The sequence below is a fragment of the Gopherus evgoodei genome, chromosome 12 (assembly GCF_007399415.2).
Source record: "Gopherus evgoodei ecotype Sinaloan lineage chromosome 12, rGopEvg1_v1.p, whole genome shotgun sequence".
Taxonomy (NCBI): domain Eukaryota; kingdom Metazoa; phylum Chordata; order Testudines; family Testudinidae; genus Gopherus; species Gopherus evgoodei.
This window is the reverse complement of record NC_044333.1, coordinates 6,286,406-6,305,823: the sequence shown is the minus strand read 5'-3', so window position 1 is coordinate 6,305,823 and position 19,418 is coordinate 6,286,406. Positions and strand designations below refer to the sequence as shown.

Genomic DNA, 19,418 nt, shown 5'->3' with positions numbered 1-19,418 from the left:
TTTATGGTAAAACACAAACCCAGAGTTATTTTATTTATTTTACAAAACAGACCAACAGAAAAGTTTGTTTTTAAATTCCAATGAGAACAGTTTTCCACTGAGATCTAACTACCCTCTACAGAGTTTGCAACCCAGCTACTGTGCTAACCTCTGAGGCTAGCAGAGTGAAACTGACTAGAAACAAAAGTGAAACTGACCAGTTTGTTTCTCCTCTTCCAAGTGCAGAGAAATGCAAACAGTGAATAGTATAGTTTGTTTACTCTGGGCTATTTAGAAATTCTCAGTTTTAATAATTGTAGGTATTTAATATAATCCATGTGGAGGGCTTTTAAAGTTATTTAAGATTTTTGCCCTCACAGTGTCCCTTTAAACTAAGATCAGGGCCAGCTCCAGGCACCAGCCCAGCTGGGGTGGCCAACGGTGAGGGGTGGCACACCCAGGGTCTTCGGCGGTGGGTCCCTCACTCCCTCTCGGAGCGAAGGACCAGCCGCCGAAGACTGAAGCAGCAGCGGTAGAGCTGCAGATCACGACCACTGGGGTTTTTTTCCCTCCTCTTTTTTTGCTGCTTGGGGCGGCAAAAACCCTGGAGCCGGCCCTGCCTAAGATTATCAGCCCCGTCCAGCAAACATCCGTCCTGGAAGAACAGGATTTGAAATGACAAGAGCCTTTGAAAACTCTGAACCCTCCAATCAATAAATAATTGTTACAGAGTCATAGCACTTTAACTAAATAGCGATCAAGCTCCCAAATGCATGAAGGGGGAAGACTGGTTCTGTAAACATCACACTGCTTTGTTGGTGCTCAGTGGCACGTCAGGACAGATGTGCTTTGTTAGATTCTTCCCTGGCCCTGTTTTCCACCCAACTACAAAGAAGAAGAAAAGTTCTTGTTACAAAATAGCCAATCAGCAGCACCTTCCAGTAAAAATGTAAACCAATCAGAGGCAGGTTAAGTAATCCCCTGGTTGAGGTAAGTGAGAACAGAAAAGACTGACTAGATGAGAGAGCCCAGCATTTAAAACAAAACAAAACAAAACCAAAAACAAAAAAAATGAACAAAGTGATATGGCAGAAATTTTTCTATAGAAACGAACTTGATAGCCTAGAACAAAGAAAGGAATGTATTTACTAGAGTTCTTCATGAAGCATGATTGAGGAATTGCACTCAGGTGTATTAAAAAGCATTCCTTTCTTCAGCTTATCTGATATCTATTCCCTTCCCTTCCCAGCACTCTTACCATGACAGAGACAACGGTCTCATCATGCAAGAATGGAGTATTTCATTCTCACACACAGCATAAGGAGTGATCATCAATACAAGTATTGTTTCTTAGGGAAAATTTCCTGTGGTTTTATCATCTGAAGCTAAAAACCTCGACATGAATCATTTCTAAGTTCATAAAGCAAGGTTACCAGATTGCTTTATATGTCTCACCAGTCATTTCACTATTAAAACAGGCAGTTTAAGGCCCTTTTGTTTGGGAGAGAGGATTTGTCAGAGAGGAGATGCAGCCCAATGTAGTATGGTCTCCTGGTTCCCTGCTGGTCTCCTACCCTGGGGGTGGGGGGTACTGCCTATTACACACTGTGAATCCCAAACACACTTCTTCAGAGATTTCTACCCCAAAAGGGGTAGCAATTCAGCATGGAATTCCAGTGCGGCGCTCCAGGGACCTTCTGCACAAAGGCTTCCATCATGACCTCGTTCCAGGAGGGCATCGTGCTGTGCACGCCCACTGGGTCAGTGTCTGAATTCTCTGTAGTGAGCCTCTGCAATTTCCCAGGCCTGGGAACCAGAAGCTAGAACAAAACCCTGACCTGATGGTGTGTTAGACAATGAACACACAAGCCTGTAGGACTCTCCCAATGAAACAGACTAACAAAATCCCCAGCAGGAGAGGAATATGTTCCTCTCCAACCAACTTTTTGGAAACATTGGAAGCCAAATCAATTTTTTCCTTCAGTCCCGGGCTGTCCCAAAGGCAAAGCTACTTCTAAGGAGGGCAGCATCAGCCAGTCCTGTGGAATGAGTCAGGCCATCAGATCCACAAAGATGGCATTGGCAGTGGTTTGTCCAAAGATGAAGGCTCCAAGCGTGACCATAAACGTCCCATAGCTGACCAGCGCCCACCAGCTGTGAATAGAGAAGACAGGTCAGGGTGCAACATCAGGCAAAGGAACTCACCTTGATATAGTGTCTGGCTGAACCCCGCCAATGGGAACCAACGTCTGAATCATCTTGCGAAAAGGGAGGGAGAAATAGACAGCGAATTTGCTTTTTACCTGGTTGACCTAGTTTCCTGGATTTCGGAAAGTTTGGCTTGAATCAGGCATAGTCCTAGCAGGGAGGGAATGCAAACAACGTTGAACATCAGAATAATCATAGTGATCAGCAGTCAGATTCCTGAGCAGAGACTTAAACAGCCACACCCAGAAGGCAGAGGAGTCAGGAATTGGAGAGACACACAGACAAGCCCTCTTTGTTTTTTCTTGACTTGTTACAGTGAGATAGAGGGAAGATAAGACCCCCATCACCATCACCCTCCCAGCCTGACTGGGAAGTACTGTCCTATCAATGCTGCTAATTAATTAAAGGGATCAAGGAATTCCCTCTGCATCCCCCTTCAGCATGCAGCCTCTCCTGTCCTGGAGCATGGATGACATAAGAAGAAAGAGTCCAGAATAAGAAAGAACTGGATTCCCTTGCCTGGCAGGAGACAGCACAGGCAATCAGTACCACCAGGCCATACCCTCCATCCCAATATGTTGCATTTTATTGCCTTCTCAAAGGGGACAGTTCCACCCCCTCTAGAAATGTGTGCTAAGTGCCCTGCTAACCAGGCTGGGGGAGGGGGAGCACTCAGTACCCCTCCCATACCTCTCTTACCCCGCAAGCGTATTAAGTTCAGGACACAGCCAGCCAAACTCACTCCCACCCCCCATTTAGATCTCACAATCACAAGTCTGGCTCCACAGTGACTTACCAGTGTGGTACACTTAATGTCACATGGGGACAGCACCAGTCCTTTCCTCTATACTACTTCTCATGATTTGGGGCCACTTTCTTTTTTTGGGGGGGGGGGGAAGGCGGGGGGAGAAGAGGGGGAAGGCAGTGGCAATGGGGGCATGGACTTTGGGCCTTCTTTGCTGCGAATTGAGCCCTTGATGTCTCCCTGTCCTTGAAGGGAGGATAAGGTTTTGTTGTATTCAGGACCACAGAGGGAAAGGGAGAGGGAGTGGGAGTGAGAGAGTGTGTGTATGTGTCCCCGTCTTGTCCTTTTGTGATCTTTTCCTGGAACCTTGGCTCAAAAGGGGCTGTACGGCACTCAGCATACTATGGAGCATGTATGGTGCGTGCCACCTGGATTTGGGGAGGCTGGATGTCAACGCCTGAAGCTCCCTAGAAGTGCATTGGCACCTGGACTGTGGCCCTGCCCCAAGGCCTGCTCTCTCTCCCCCAAGGGGAGGAAGGAGCGAGGCACAGGGCAGGGGAGCCTTGGAGGAGGGGGCGGAGCCTCGAGGGAAAAAGACGAGCGGGAGTGGGGCCTCGGGGCGGAGCCACGTCCCAGGTGCCCTTTCAGTGGTGGTCTCCCAAAGGCGTCTGGCCAGCGAGTCTCCAAAGGGAGGTGCGCTGCATCCTGTTTGGCCTCCCCTTGCCTCCGATACAGGCCCACGCCATGGAGCTGGATGGGATATGGAGCCAGACAGCCGGTACTGATCTCCTAGTGGGAACGGATCTGAAGGACTCCTGGCACATAAACCTCCAGGGTGCCCGTGAAGCGTGACCCCAGGGCCTTCTTCAGCAACCCAATGAAACACAGTGCTCACTGTTCAACAGGCTGGCTGCTTTCTGATTGGCTGCCGCGTCATTCCAACCCATGGAACATTGGGGCCGTACCCGGGAAGACGAAGATGAAGCAGGCAGCCAGGCCCCCGATGAGAGAGATGACTTTGCCGATATCTGGGATGAACAAGGCCAGGAGAAGAGTCAGGAGAAACCAGCAGACTGTCTGGAACACACGCCGGCGCCTCTCGCGGACCACATCTTCCTCCACCATTTCCCCCTTGTAGCGTAGCCAGAGCCCCTCGAGCACGGCCCTGCGCAGGAGGAAGAGAGATGGGAGAATTGGGGGGCTGCCTACTGTGATCCCAGACCTCACGTATCAGGATTCCCCCACCATTGATTGGTTACCAGGAACATATGTACGTTCAGAACAGCAGGATCTCTAGTAGCCTGGGCACAGCCCGGCCTGCCCCTCGAAGACAGCATGGCAGCACAGGGGAGAACCAATCCATTTAGTCTGGAGCGCCCCATGAGCCACCTCCAGGGGCACTGGAACAGGAGGTTAGGGCGATACCAATAGGAAGGGTAAGCAAGCGGGGGGGAGCAAGCAGGGGGCCACAGTTTGAGTGCCTGTGTTACCCCCCCCCAACACACAAACTTTTAGGGCACTTCTGTCACTCCTGGCCACCTCCCACGCCTCTCACCTGCCGCAGAAGTGCAGGATGGGATAGGATGTCAGCACGCAGAGGATGATGAAGGCCCGTGCAATGGCAACGGGGACATCGTTGGAGGGGTAGGACAGCAGCACATCTTGGTCCACGCTCGCACCAAACGTCAGGAACCCGCAGATCCCTAGAGGGGAAGAGAAAGCCAGGGGAGGATGCCAGCAGCAGCTAGGGGAAAGATGGGGCACAGAGATTTGGCTGAAGGAGGTGGCTGGGTTTGTCCCTGGGGCCCAGGCTCTAGCTGGATCTGGGGTCAGAGTGCCGAATGCACACAGATGACAGCAGCTCTTCAGCCGCAGTGGCTGCGGGACAGTTTACAGCAACTCCAGCCCCAGGGTGTCTCTCTCAGCAGCTCTGCCTGAGGGGAAACTCGCAGCTTCCCCAACCGAAGTCTTCCAAGAGAACGTGCTGTGGCAACAGTGGCTGGGCCCCGTGGGCAGGCCAGAGACAAGGGCCTTGCTCCTACCTGTTCCTGCGTAGACAAAGAGAGCGATAACCATAGCTGCCGTCACCACCGCTCCCCACGGCTTCACCTCGGGCCGCTTCATACTATTGAAGACGGGCACGCTGCTCACATGGCACTGCCAGAGATAGAAAGAGCATGCAAGGGGCTGCTGGGCCAGGCGTTCTGTGCTCCGGGGGGGAATCCATCAACGCCAGCCTTACCCTGGGAGAGGAAGGGGACATAAAGGCAGGCAGCCCCTCCACACACTGGAACAAGTTATCAGGGAAGGCAACCAACGCAGAGACCATAACTGAGTTAAGAGACACCTGGATTTGTTTCTGGACAAGGGGAGCCCACCTCCCAGCTGTTCCTTGGGTTCAGTCTAATTTACCCACCCCGGATCCGTCCAGCATAAAGCCAGGCCGTGTGCTGGCAGGGAAACATTTAGCCGTGAAATTGACATGATGGGAAATGTCATGGATGGCGAAAGCATCCCTCTCCCTACTCAGCCTGATGGATGCCACTACCCAGCCCCAGGGAGTTCAGGGAAGGGCAAGAAAAACAGGCCAGGGGGCGGGGCAGGGACTGACAGAGGAGGAAAGGAGAACAGCTAATATAGATGGCGGGGCTAGGCGACAGAATAACAATCTGCAAACACTGGAAGGGTGAGAACGCTCAGGAGTGTTATTCAGCCTGAGGTAGGGGCATAATTTGGAGTACTGAAGTGAAATTAAAGGGACTCCTAGGCTGAACTCCCAGGGAAACACCCTGAGCACAAGTGAGCTCTCTCTCACTGGGGAACAATCTCCCAAGGAACTGGTGGAAATCTTGTTACTTGGGCCAGTTAGAACTAGACTGGATACAACACTTGACAAGGTCTTGCAGGGAACAAGCCAGTTCTGGCCTCAAAAAAGGGACCAAGTGGAGCACAACAGGTCATCTCTGTCCTCAGCTTCAATGGTAATTTTAAGACACTGTTGTTTTGCTGGCATCTCACATAAGTCTGAGGCCCCAGCAGGGGCAGTAGGAGCCTTGGTATTAAAGCAAAGGAGGGGCAGGAGGGGACCAAAATTAATCCAAAAGAGGGTCAGCAAATGAGACAGACGGACATTTCCTGCTCCTAACTTGTCTTAGATCTCCATCAGCCCAGGTCTTCCTGGGAGCAGCTGTACCTGGAATCCGAAGCAGATGGTGGGCATGGCGTTGAACACGGCCATCCAGGAGGCGGGGCTGTGGAGAGGGAAATCACAGCCAGTTCAGATCTAGCTGCCAGCGCAGACACTTAGGTTAAATAGCAGATCTCAACAGCACATGTACAGTCACTCTCCAGAGGGCATTTGCGGGGTGCACCAGGGCATGCTCATTTCACTGCAGTTCTGCACAATGACTGGAGGCTTCCCCGCACATGCAGTGGTCAATGTTTTCAAAGGGCACTAGTGATTTTTGGGGTGCCCCACTGGACACCTTAAAGGGCCCGGATTTTCACAAAGTACTGAGCATCCACCCTCTCAAAAATCAGGCCCCTCTAAAAGTCATCTCAAGTCAGGTACCCCCAAACAGAGGTACTTGGAAAGTCACCAGCCACTGTTGAAAATCTTGGCCTGTGTTTCCCTCTTATCCCTATTTAGTTTGTTCTGAAAATTCTCTATAAGGTACTAAGCAAATAGAAGGGAGGTTAGATCATCAGGCTGGATCTAAAATCTGTTTGACCACAGTATGGATGGTGGGTGCAATGCTACATAAGAAAATCATCATATTATTTGACCAACGTAAAAATGATAGTGAGGCCTTCTTCTGAGGCACACGTACAAAGGGTGAGGTGGACAGAATTTAATCACCCAAGATGCAATTGGCCTGGACACTTGCAAAGGGAGGGAATTTTTAAAATGGCAACAAGTGATCAAGGCCTCTGTTTTACAGCTCATCCATAAGATGGCACAGTGCTCTAACACACACACAATGCCAGGAGGTTGAGTCAAAAGAGCAGAGTGCCATCTAGTGACCCATTAGCAGAGAAGAGGACCTAATCTGAAACACTACTGGAGACCAGTGAACCAAATCTCGTTCGCCCAGGAATGTGCCATAAAATACACCACTTTGTATCTACAGATAAATTTAACAAAGGCCAACAGCCTTTGCTTCCCTGTACAGCACAATATAATTCATTAATCCATTTGGCTAAAATGAAATGTATACTTCCATTGTTTTCCTTTATTACTGATATTTGATGTTATTTGTTGTATAAGATTAATAACTATAAAAGAGACTTGTTGGATATTTTGTCCATTGCCAGGATATTTAAAGCTGTCCTGCCTGGAAAACCCCCTATATTTTTGCCTGTTCTGAGTGACTATTTTAAGGTTTCCTCTCTAACCATTCGGAAATCCCAGCTTCCCCATAACATATAGCAAGCTGCTCTTTCTAGCTCATAAGATATCAGACTTTCATGGGGATAGATACCTGGTGGCAACCAAGGCCAGTGCTTGTCTGATGTACCAGACGTTTCTGCAGACTGTGTCATTTAAGAACCAGTAACACGCTCTGTGCTGTACAAATCAGAGATGGACACAGTCCCTGCCCCAAGGATCTTACAATTCTCCAGGACAAAATGCACTAGGAGACCCACAGGGAAATAATAAAGTGCTCTCTCCCATCCTGTATAACAGTGGGACAGAGAAGGCACCTGGCTGAAATGAGTCAGCATTTACACACATTATGAAAGTGGATTTAATTTCCCTGTGGGGATTGGAGTAAGAAGCTTCAATTAAAATATATATTCGTTTAAAAGTTTGAGTTCAAAGAGTTCTTAGCCACCTGGTTGCAAAGCAAATCCCCTAGAAGCAGCCCCAATGGTGAACTGTCTGCCTGAGCCTGCAGCCAAACCAAAAGAGCAGCTCTTGGAGACGTGTAGATTGAACTCATTTAGAGTGGGAATGTATGACCGTTCGCATTTCAGCATCATTAGCTCTTTCACTGCTAATCAGAATCAGACAGCTGCTCTGCGACGGGAGGGGCGGGGATTTCCGGGTTAGGGCCACCCCTTTATCTCCCTAATCTAACTTGGGACTCGATACAGCCTGGTTTTGAAGCATGGGTGCCGCTTTCACGTACCGCGTGGGGATGTGTCCTGGGGAGATCTCCTTGTCAGGCCAGATGTATTTGATGATGACAACAGCGGTAACATACCAGGTGCCAATCACGCTCAGGGAGCTGCAAAAAAGAAGAGACTGGACAGATGACAGTGCTGCTCCCCACATCTGCTCACTCTTACTCCTTGTTCAGAGCCTCCCTGGGGAGAATCTGGTGAGCCTGGACAGGGACATCTTCCAGCGGCATCTCCCTTTCCCTGGTACATTCCCACGGTTCTCCCAGAGGGCCCAGCTGTGATATCCCACTACACCCCACCCAATTCTCCCTCCAGGACCCTGGCTCCTTCCAATCTCCCACCACTGCCACCATCAATCCAACTCCTTCAGTGGTAGCCTTAGGATAAGCCAGCCACCAATGGCCACTGATTTTCTACCTAGAACATCTGTTGTCTAGCCCTGCTCCAAACCATTAGAGGACCTGGTGGTTAAAGCAGCAGACGCCTGTATAGGCCTGTGCTCCCATTGCTCGCTCTGGGGACAGTGTGACATGCAAAGGAAAGTGTTAGCAGAGACATATGACACCTGCTTACCTATGGGACCATCTTCATTGTCCCCAGGGAGAAACCAGAGACACATGGAACCCACTCCCGCCACCCCAGTCTCCTACTCTGGCTTGGTATGGAAGAGCTGGAGAAGGGGGGGCTTGTGATAAATACAATGCTTTTCATATGATGCCCTGAGAGCACTTTACACCCCATATTACAGGTGGGGAAACTGAGGCGAAGAGCAGTGAAGGGACTTGCCGAACGTCACAGAGTTTATTGCCAGAGCTGGGACTAGAACCCTGGTCTCCTTCATCCCTGTCCAGTGCCCTACTCATTAGGCTCTGCTGCCATCTTAGAACACAACTGAACACTCTGGTCAGGCCCAATTGCCTGCCTGTCCCTTTGGCATCCTCCCACCCACAGTTCCCAAGCACCCACCTGGCGTATTTCTGGAAGCCAATCTCCTTTGGGATGGAGAGGGGCAGGATTAGGAGGAAGGCTGTGATGCTGATGGTGAACTTGCGGTCCGCATACCAGTGGCTGCCATCTGGCCTCTGGGGATCCTTCACCAGCGCAGCAATGACTGGTGAAGGAGACAAGGGTAGAACAGTATGGTCAGGACACAACCAAGCCCAATGCCAACTTCTCGCTAGAGGGCAGATCTCGAACCTGGGCCAGAGAACATGGGGAGGAGGAGGAAGAATGGAAGTTGCTCTGAATCAGAGGCAGAGAGCTCAGGGGCCCCAGCCCTGGCAGTTCAACCCTGGGACGCTGGAGGGTCTGGTGAAAGGAACCCAACAGACTGCAGGTCTGTGTGGCCGTCATTCAGGGCATCCCCTCAACCTGGCTCCTGAGGGCTGCCAGGCCCAGCACAAGCTGCAAGGATGGGGCACGGAAAATGCCCATCACCTGCAGAGAAGCAGCTTCGCCCCTGCTCCACGCCCTCCCCTCCCTCTCAGGGGGCAGGCCTGAGCACTCACTCTTGTCCTGCTGGTCTCCGATGATGATGAGGAAGGCGATGCAGGTGCCAAAGGTGTAGACGGCAATGGCAACCTCACAAAGCACGCCAGGGACCTTGCCACACACAGCCCACACCACTTCCTGGTAGGTGCATTCGTTGCTGGCCCGCGAGCAGTAAGCCAGGATCACCAGCCCTCCAATAATGAACACCAGCAGGGACTGTGGGCAGAGTAGGGCAGTCAGAGCTCTGGCACCTCAAGCCAATGGCCCATCCCACCCAGACAAATATGCTGAGCCCGGGGCCTACCACCTGGCCCTGGAGCACTGAGTGGGATCATTTGCTAGGATGTCTCCTGCACGATCCTGGAAGATTCTCTGCACCTTGAAGTCTTTAAACCATGATTTGAGGACTTCAGTGGCTCAGACACAGGTCTGATACAGGAGTGGGTGGGTGAGATTCTGTGGCCTGCATTGTGCAGGAGGTCAGACTAGATGATCATAATGGTCCTTTCTGACCTTAAAGTCTATGATTCTATGATCCTCTGCCTTCTCCTGCAGGGAATCCCAGGCACCCACAGCCCCTTCCCCAGGCCTGCCCGGCTCACCATCTGCAGTGCGATCCCTGCGGCCACGCCACCCGCAGTGCTGAAGGCTGCAGGGAAGTTGAGCAGCCCAGCCCCGAGGGCAGCGTTCACCACAATGAAGACGGCCCCGAGGGTGGAGGTGGTCCCCGCTCCAGGTCTCTGCCCCTCGTCGCTCTTCGGCCCAGTCTCCACATTAGGGCTCTGCAGTAGCCTTGCCCGCTCCCCGGCGTCGGCGCTCCAGTCCCAGTCTCCGTACTCCCTGTTGATCCCCACATTGTGCTGGGCCATTTCCCCGTCCGGCAGCGCGCTAACTGCTCTCTGCCTCTCCCTAGTGCCTCATCACCAGGCCAAGACCTCAGGCAAAGGAAACACCAGACAACATCGACTCCATCCAGCCCCAGCCTCCAGGGGGTCACAAAGCAGGCAGACTCATTATCTTGCTACAGGCACAAGTGGCCTTGTCCAGGGGTCCCCAGACACAGAGTTCAGGCTACTTTACTGCACCTAGAAGAGGAGCAGAGGAGGAGCAGCACCATCAAGCAGGGTGGATAAAAATCAATTATTAAATAAATCAGATTTTTTTTGATAAAATGCTTTTTGAGGATAAAACCTATCTAAAGATAGTTTTAATTAAGATATCTTTGGGCTACAATGTATCTCATCCTGGAATAGGAATTATAAATTCTAATTCTATAGTATGAGACAATATATTCATATAATGTTTAAGAAAAGTTTTGTAAATGAGTTCCAACAGTTCATGGATTAGGGACCCAACCTTATGGGGTTCCAGAGGCTTCTGTATAGATTATTTAGGTTAATCTTTCTATCTGCCCAACGGGACTCAGAGTTCAGTGTAGAAGATACCATCAGAGATGCTTAGTTTTGCAGTTCTCAAACTGTGGATTTGTGTCTCCAGAGACAACATGCTTGTTAACAGCAAAAATGGCTGGTTTTTTTTTTTAAGTTTTAATATTTCATTTAATGATTTTATTTACGAACAATTTTAATATAAAACAAACCTGATTTTAAAAAACTTGAATGTTTAACTAAATTCAAAAATTCAGATAGTATTTTAACAAAACAAGCATATGTTTGCTGTTGAAGAAAAAAATCCAGAATACATAAAGTTGTTGTTTTAGTTACATAAAACAGTTAAAAATGTCTGTCTGGTGATGTTCTCCTCCTAATACACCATGGCAAGAAAATTCTCCAAATATTAATGATTAACCTCCTGAATTGGAGATAGTTCACCTCCCAATGATTTCATAAACATCTGCTTCAATTACTTTTGGTAAATGAAATAACCAATCATTCATTTTCTGATATAGCTGTAAAACTAATCTGAAAAGTTTTCAAAATAAATCACTGTTTAAAAATGTATAGCATGTACCTTCTAAAAATGAAACCTACATCTACCTCTGAGTTGTGAAGAATATGTATTAAGGTTATAACCACCAACAAGAATACACTTTTATGTTGAAATCCATGATTAAATCGAGTCTTCCTGATTAGTTATTTAAATCATGATCTAAATCAAATCCACCCTGCCATCAAGTGTATATGAAAATCAGGCTAGACACAGCTGGCTTGCTGGACCAACACTCCTCTTGTACTCTACCAGCTGTTCCACAACTTAACCTCCCATTTAAACAGGACACTGCATCCTGGGCAGGTCGTAAGCAGTGGGAACCCAATCTGGGACCTTTGGTTCTTACAGCTTGAGCCTCCGCTGCCTGAGCTAGACGGCCCAGCTCTGTTGTCACTTGTGATAAGGATTTTTGCATGCCATCACCACAACTGCTCATCTTTGTCTCAGCTGACAGGCCCAGGGGTTGGACAGACAGAAAGAGAGCTCCTGTCTCTGAACAATTGGCCCCTCCAGGTCAGAGCTGAGGCACAGCGGTGAGCTGTTTGCACTGCTCGCGTGGTCTATGCTGCACCCATCCTGTGGCTCGAGAGAACTTCAAGCCACAAGGGTGTGAAACTGGTGCCTGGTCACTAAAATTCATTCAAACGCGCGCGCGCACACACACACACACAGAGCTGTATTTCAAAGCCAGCTTCCTTATTTCCAACTCATGTTTCTGCAAACACAGCAAAAGCCCTTGTCCTCCTTTGGGACAAAGTTCAGGGCAAGACTTGAAGAGCTGCCAGTTGGAATGACAGGAGCGCAGAACCAAGCGGAGGGAGCAGCTCAGAATGCCCCACGTGTCTGCTCTGCTCAGCAACCTCCCATGGCTGCTGCGCTCTCCCCGCAAGAGGGGGGGGCAGGAGGGAGGGGGCAGATGGGGTGAGGTATGTCCGTCTCCCACTGAGCCTCTCCCGAAGCATGTTCGGCTGCTCTCCCTGGCAACGAGGCCTGGGCAGGGAGCAGGAAGAAGCCACTTTTCACACTGGCTGATGCTGGCCACTCTGGATTGCTGACTCCACGTGCTACAGTGGCCTGAGAGAGCACCTGTGTGGGGCAGTGGCCTGGCTCGCCTGAGCCTGGCTGCTGGGTACAGGGATTGAGCAAGCTGGAGTTTCCCCCTTCCCCTGGCACATTTCCTGCTCAGTTGGACCCTGTCCACAGCAGTCAGGCCAGGGTGGGAAGGAGAAGGGGCAGGGCAGGCCGCCCCCTTCCCCTTCCACCTCAGCCTTTCAGGCAGCCACCAGGCTGCATAGAGCAGCGATCCAGAGCAGCCAGCATGAAAAGTGCCTATCCCCGGATGCCAGAGACAGAAGCCGAACCTGCCTCAGGGCAGGGAGCCCCTCTCCCTCACCCCGGCAGGCCAAGCAGAAATCTGGAGTGGGCACTTCACTCCACAATCCTCCCTCTCCCAAGCATTGTCTATGGCAGTGGTCCCCAACCTTTTTGTGGCCAGTAGCACGTTCATGTTTTCAGAAGAGAGTGGCGGGTGCCAACAATTTTTCAAGGCTTATTTTGTATTTGTACATTAAATAATACAAAAAAATCATATTTTATGACATAATATATGAATCCATAAGATAAAAAGGGTAATTTTACATGTAAAAGGTATTAAATTATTCAGCAATTACTCTTTCACCTTACCATGTGAATTTGCTCTTTTTTATCTACCTGTAAGAAAAATTAAGGCATTTTTACAAAATAAATATGAACAGTTTTCACCTTATTTATTTTAAAAAAGTAAAACACTGTTGAACTGCTGGTCCAAATATATTTATTATTCTTACTTTAACATAGAATGAAGCCTGCAGTTCCAGAGTTATCTGTCCCCGGCAGGGGCAGGGCCGTGGCTTCTCTCCGGCTTCGAAGCTGGAGAGAAGCTGCGGCCTGGCGCCTGCCGAAGACAGAGAACACCGATGCCCGCAACCTGCAGCCCCAGAGAATCCAGAGAGAAGCTGCAGCCCTGCGCCTGCCAGGGACAGAGAACCCAGGCACCCATAGCCTGCAGCCCCGGAGTTCTCTGTCCCCGGCAGGTGCAGGGCCCCGGCTTCTCTCCCATGCTGGGCACTAGGCGGGCGCACATAAATGCCCTGGTGAGTGCCATGGCGCCCATGGGCACCACGCTGGGGACCATTGGTCTCTGGCTTTTCACACTCATCACGAGAGGACACCACAAAGTCGTTGCTAGGTTGGGGATCTCAACTTTTGTGTAAGATCCACAGCTCTGGAGCTCAGAGATGCACAAGTCTGAAATCCTCCCCTTACACTAAGAGCTATTGCCAGTGCTTAAAGGGGACATGCAGAAAGTAGTGGCAAGAGATGAGACTGTATGCTCTCTGGGGCAGGGAGCATCTCCTTATTCTGTGTTTGTACAGCACCCAGCACAAAGGGGCCTGAGTTCACATCTACGGCTCCTAGGTGCTACAGTTCACAATAAAATAATAATAGAGGTTATGCCCTTGTTTGCTTCGGTGTGCTGAGGATAGGAGGCCTAAAAAGTCTATTTTTCCATTAGAAATGCAGATCTTGTTTTCCATTTCTCTTGGAAGATTCTATGAACTTGTCCTCTCCAAGTACCAAGGAAGTAAAACAAGATTCATTGAAAGAGGAAGTGATTTTCATTAAACTGTTTAAAATCTTTTGAGTTTCGCTAATATCGCTAAGTCAAATACCCAACACACAGTTGGGAGGAAACCCTGAATCATGGGTTAAGAAAGCTGCCACTCTGTTGCTGTAGGTCCTCCAAAGATCTCTCCAGCAAAAAAACAAGGAAAACAAAAATTAAGACTTCCCAAGGGTTAAAAAGCAGGAAAGACAAAAAAAAAAAAATCAAAGAGGGGAAAAGGCTCCCTTCCCCTCCACCCCCCCAAAAAAGGGCACAAATCCAGGTTACTTTTAATCACAGAAGTATTACTCACGTGTCTGCATTGGTTGCTTTGTCCCCAAAGCTCTGTTTACAACTGAGCTACGCTAATTATAAACTGGTCATGATGCAGAGGAGCAGCTTGAATGAGGAGTTGAACTGCATTTTTCCTCCCTTCCCCAGCAATGAGGGCCTTTATATTGTCCTTCATCGGCCACACTATGCACAGTTACTGGATTAACCGTTATAGCATGAGGCGAGAGACACTTCCCTCCTTCCACCACAGAACAGTAATGACACCAATTGGTACAATTCACAGCTCCTCAGTATATTTATTCAGCTCATTTTAGTGCTGATCAGGAAGCAGGGAACATGCAGACAGGAATGAGGAGCAGACTGGAGTTTGCCCTATCATGGGATCATCAACTAAGACCCAAGCATTAGTAAAATAAGCTACCAGCTTTGTCACCCAGGGTCTTACTCTAAGTGTAACTCAGCCATGCAGCATCAGCATTATAGCATAGGATTAGAGAAAACAAACCTAAACCATAAAATTAACAGGCCAGTAGTATTTGCCTCAAACCTGTAAGTGGCTCCCGATCCCCCAGGGAAACAGTTAAATACTGAGTCAGGTGCCTTGTTAGACCCACATACGTGAGCTGGGAAGGGCTCTATGGGGAAAGAGGATCCTGGGTGTGGGCTGAGCATTCTTGTGGGAGGAGCCTGAGAGCAGCCACACCAGGGGGAAGGTATGAGTTGATCTTTATGACCTCTCCCATTGTTTTCTTGGTTAACAAGGAAAGTGGATGTCTTCAAACACTACATACAGTGTGGAGCACTTTTGAGCAGCAGGTTGAGAACAGCATCTCCTCTCACAGCCCTGAGATTGACTTCAAACACCTCTGTATGATTATTGGGCAAGTCACCCTTCCAGGGTAAAAGCTAGCTGAGGGCATACATATCCAAATTCATAAATAACTTCTAACTCACTATGTAGTTAACTAGTGGAACTCTCATGTACAAGACAGCACTGAGACAGATATTTTTCTTCTGAAGCTTATTAAACTAGATACATACCTGGACAAGAACCACACTTGTAGGATAACCCTTAATACTACTTCCTAGTTATCAGTCAACATTTATGGGTATAAAATGAATTGCCATCTAGGGTCTGGATGAAATTTCCCCCCAGGACCAGGTTCCAGTTATTACAATAGTCATCCAGTGAGCTGAACTCCTTGTCTTGTATACTGCAATATCCATGCTGGCAGCAAACTTCATGATGTCAGGAATAAATGTTCTTCATTACAGTCTTATTTCACACTAAACCCTCAAATAGCATGGCACAGTCAATCAGGTGTAGTACAGGGTATCAGCCCTTCCTATGAAGCAGGTGGCATCTATCTCTCCTTACAGCCAGGAAGCTCAAACGTCTGTGACTAGCTGTCTAGGTTCAATTAATGATTCCTATGAATCCATTTGGAAGAACTACACTGCCTGCAGAAACTTTTAAACCCTTGCTTCTACTGCAGAGCTTCCTCGTGGGGAGTCTAACCCTGAAATCTGCTGACAGCAGGGACACTATAACCAGGAGAAAGACTCTTAGCTCCATGCCCTACCCTCTGCCACTGCTGACCCTCAGTCACAACACAGCCAGGCTACATGCAGCCTGCAGTAGGAAAACTCCAGCCAGGCAAAAAACAAACTGCCTTTCAAACACCTGCCTGAAAAAAAGAGCAGACCCACTAGCATAGGAAATGGGGACAAAAGAATAGGGAAGGGCAAGCACAGAGCCTGCACCAAGCACCTCACAGGGAACAGTAATCCTCATTTATGGCGGATGCCGGGATGGTTAAGATCTAATGTCCACAGCAGGCAGCTCCACCGCGGGCCCTGCAGCAGCAGAAGTGTCACATGGGGGCATCCACAGAAGGGCGTAGGTGTGTGGGTGATGGTGGGTTTCCAGGGCTCTATTTCAGCACCGAAAGGGAACTGATGATCACATAGCTGCTAGAGACCCTGTTTAGTCATCCCAGATGGGGAGGAGGCCACTACCTGAGGGCTCCAGTACTGATGCCTAGAAGGGGTGGGCGAGGGATCCTGTTTTGATACAGGGGAGTTGGTGCATACAGACACCAAACCCCTCTCCGCTGGCCGCTGGGGGACACCTGTACTCATTAATCCACCAGCCCCCCCAAGCCCAGCCACAAGCCCCCCCCCGCCCCTTCCTCATACCTGCGGAACGGGAACAAAAAGCCTCGCACAGTCCCACTCCTGCCCCTGAGCACTGGCTCTGAGCTCCTTAGGCAGATGATTAAGCACCACGTGCAACCCAGCTGGCGTCACCCGGCGCACAGCAGGCTGGGAACTGTAGTTCTCTCCCAGCCACAGCTGGGTCTCCGCTGCCGGCCGGCCTGCCTGCCTGCTCTCCCCCTCTCTGAGTAATTTCCTGTTTCCTAACCCAGCATTAACACTTAGCAAGATATGGGTTTCTCTTCTCCATTTCACAGCCCCGAGGGTTCCCGACAGGTCAGCACAATTGTACAAAGTTTTCCACCTTACCAAGCTAGCTTACTCCAATAAACAAGGCAATAAACAAGACCCCACAGCAAAACAGGTTTCCGATCTTGCCACACAGTTGTTTGCTGGGGCTTTGTATTCATAGGAGCAGGTTCTTCAGAGGTGGAAGAGACTAATTAGGGTAGCTCCTTACTGGCAAACACCTCGCCTAGAGGCTGGTCTGTCAGGCACACGGGGGAGGGGGATTCTTATTTTTCAGACCAAGTGAAATGTTTAAATATGTAACTGACCCTGCACACACTTAGGGCTTGGCCACACTTACAGGTTAGAGCACATTGAGTCAGCCCCAGGCGCCCTAACTCCCGAGGTGTCCGCACTGGCAAGGCATGTAGAGCCCCCTGGACTCTGCGGCTGGAGTGCCCCTGGTAATCCACCTCCATAAAGCTCCCTGTGCCCCAGCTGGAGCACTGGAGTGCCAGTGTGGACACTCCAGTCTATTAATGCACTTTGCTCGGTCTCCAGAAGTGTCCCACAATGCCTGTTCTAGTCACTCTGGTGAACCCTTCAAACACACTTTGAACCCTACTGCCCTGCCCTCAGGTGACCAACCGTCAGACTTGACTTTTAAATTCTCTGGGAATTTTGAAATTCCTCTTCCTGTTTGCTCAGCCAGGCATGGAGTGCTCTCAGCGCATCTTTCCAGGTGACCATGCCGCCACCCACCAGGTGATCCCCAGTATGGAGCAATGGCAAGGTGTTGTACCTCATCAGTGTTTGGAGGGAGGACGCGGGGTCGGTGCAAGGATATTTTGCGCCCTAGGCGAAACTTCCATCTTGCGCCCCACCCCCACCCCAAATCACATACATTATACACAATACACGGTCACAGAGTAACATGTTATAATTTAGAATTTATGTTTCCGCACTTTAAGTTTAGAAAATTTAGAAAATTCCATTTTCTAACTAAATAGGTCACACACACTCAGATGGTTGCCAAGTGCTCTCTGTGGTGGTATGTTCATCTGTTCTAAATGCCTACTAACTTCCCTGTGAAAATAATCTTTGACTTTGATCCAATGAAAGTAGGATGGAAAAGCTCCCCCCCCCCCCAGAATACCTAAGACATGATGGCTGGATGACATAAACAGACACCTGTCCCTCACAGGCACTACCTCATAACATGCCAATTGTGCTCAGGACAGAACATCACAGAGGAATACTATGCATTCAGTGGTCTCTACACTGGCCAAGCAACAGCATGACAACTAACCTAACCAGTCCATCCAACTTTTTTGACTGCTTCTTGGGCACTGGTGAGGGGTAACGGTGCCAGACTGAGCCTGGTGATGGGTGCAGTACAAGTCTACAAACTGAGGCAAGGTGCTGGGCCTAGAGTCCTGCTGAGACTGCTGTCCTGCACCAAGTGGAGCGCAGCCTCCATGAGGAGAGAACTCAAATAAATATCATGCTCCTTCTGCATGATTCCCCCAAGCACTTCTTCAGGCAGCTGCTATGAGGGTCACTCACAGGATTAGGCCTACCTGTTGCAGGCAAAACACAGCAGCAGGGCTTAAAACTCAGACAGGCCTGCCCAGAGGATTCAGGGGGCCTTGAGCAAAGCAAAATTGGGGGCCCCTTCCATAAAACATTTGCAATACTATAGTAACATGTATTAGGAAATGTAAAAAATAACTAGTGAAATACATTCAAAAATTAACTTGTAATAATTTGAAAATACACTAAATACATTATTTAAAAACATTAAAAGCTGTAATGGTCTGTATACATTTGCAATTACATAATGGGCAGATGATGCGTGATTGTGATGGTTGGTACCAATGGGCTGTCGCTGCCTGGGGGTGGTGCTGCTGTTGCCCAGGGCTGGGCGGGGAGCTGGGCTTTGGGTTCAGGGGTGCCCAGCTCACAGGGGCTGGGCTCAGGGATGTGGGGAGATGGGGTCAGGGCGGTATCCAGCTCAGAGGGGCTGGGCTCGGAGCTGGGGGTCAAGGCTGTGGGGGGGATGGGGTCGAGGGAGGTGCCTGGGGGCACTGGGGCAGCTCAGCTCCGCAGGCTGCTGTTCTCTCCAGCCGCCCACACACAAGGGGAGCAGGAGCAGGGACCAGCCAAGGACCAAGGGGGCAGGAGCACAGGCGCCTGAGGCCGAGCTGTGGGGAAGCACTTGCTTACCTTGCCCAGCACATAAGCGTCAGGGTCCTCTTTCTTCCTCCACTCCACCAGACCGCCGCTGAGGCTCTTTTCTTCTCCGTGCCCCTCGCTGGGGCTGATGTGGAGGCTGAGCCAGGGGGCAACCCCCACTTTCCTCCAGAAGTCCTTGTGTCGTGCCATCGCAGGGCTCCTACCATGTGCCCTAAGCAGAGCTGCGCAGCTCTGCCCAGCAGCCGCCGGCAATGAGAAAAATTGTATAGGCTGGAGCCCCTGCTCTGGGAGGGAGAGGGATTCTGATTTCTGAGCCTCTGCCGGCAGCCCAGGGATTCC

The 19,418-nt window shown here is 49.9% G+C and overlaps 1 protein-coding gene across 6 annotated transcripts; it reads right to left on the bottom strand.

Annotated features, from left to right (window-relative positions):
• Positions 1–527: 527 nt before the first annotated feature.
• On the bottom strand, positions 528–19,137 carry SLC38A7 (solute carrier family 38 member 7). 6 transcript variants are annotated; one of them, XM_030581371.1, is made up of 12 exons: positions 16,638–16,704; positions 13,184–13,210; positions 10,153–10,635; positions 9,568–9,766; positions 9,026–9,170; positions 8,065–8,163; positions 6,126–6,183; positions 4,975–5,089; positions 4,488–4,635; positions 3,898–4,097; positions 2,283–2,337; positions 528–2,133 (listed from the first exon to the last, which is right to left on the bottom strand). In XM_030581371.1, the coding sequence occupies exons 3-12, from the start codon at positions 10,417–10,419 to the stop codon at positions 2,031–2,033; spliced, it is 1,389 nt and encodes a 462-aa protein (XP_030437231.1). In that variant the 5' UTR covers positions 10,420–10,635; positions 13,184–13,210; positions 16,638–16,704; the 3' UTR covers positions 528–2,030. The 6 variants fall into 6 exon arrangements, 5 of the variants coding, with proteins under 5 accessions (XP_030437231.1, XP_030437233.1, XP_030437232.1 ...); XR_004002783.1 differs by having other exon boundaries at positions 2,117–2,133; positions 3,828–4,097; XM_030581373.1 differs by lacking the exons at positions 13,184–13,210; positions 16,638–16,704 and adding an exon at positions 19,110–19,137.
• Positions 19,138–19,418: the final 281 nt, after the last annotated feature.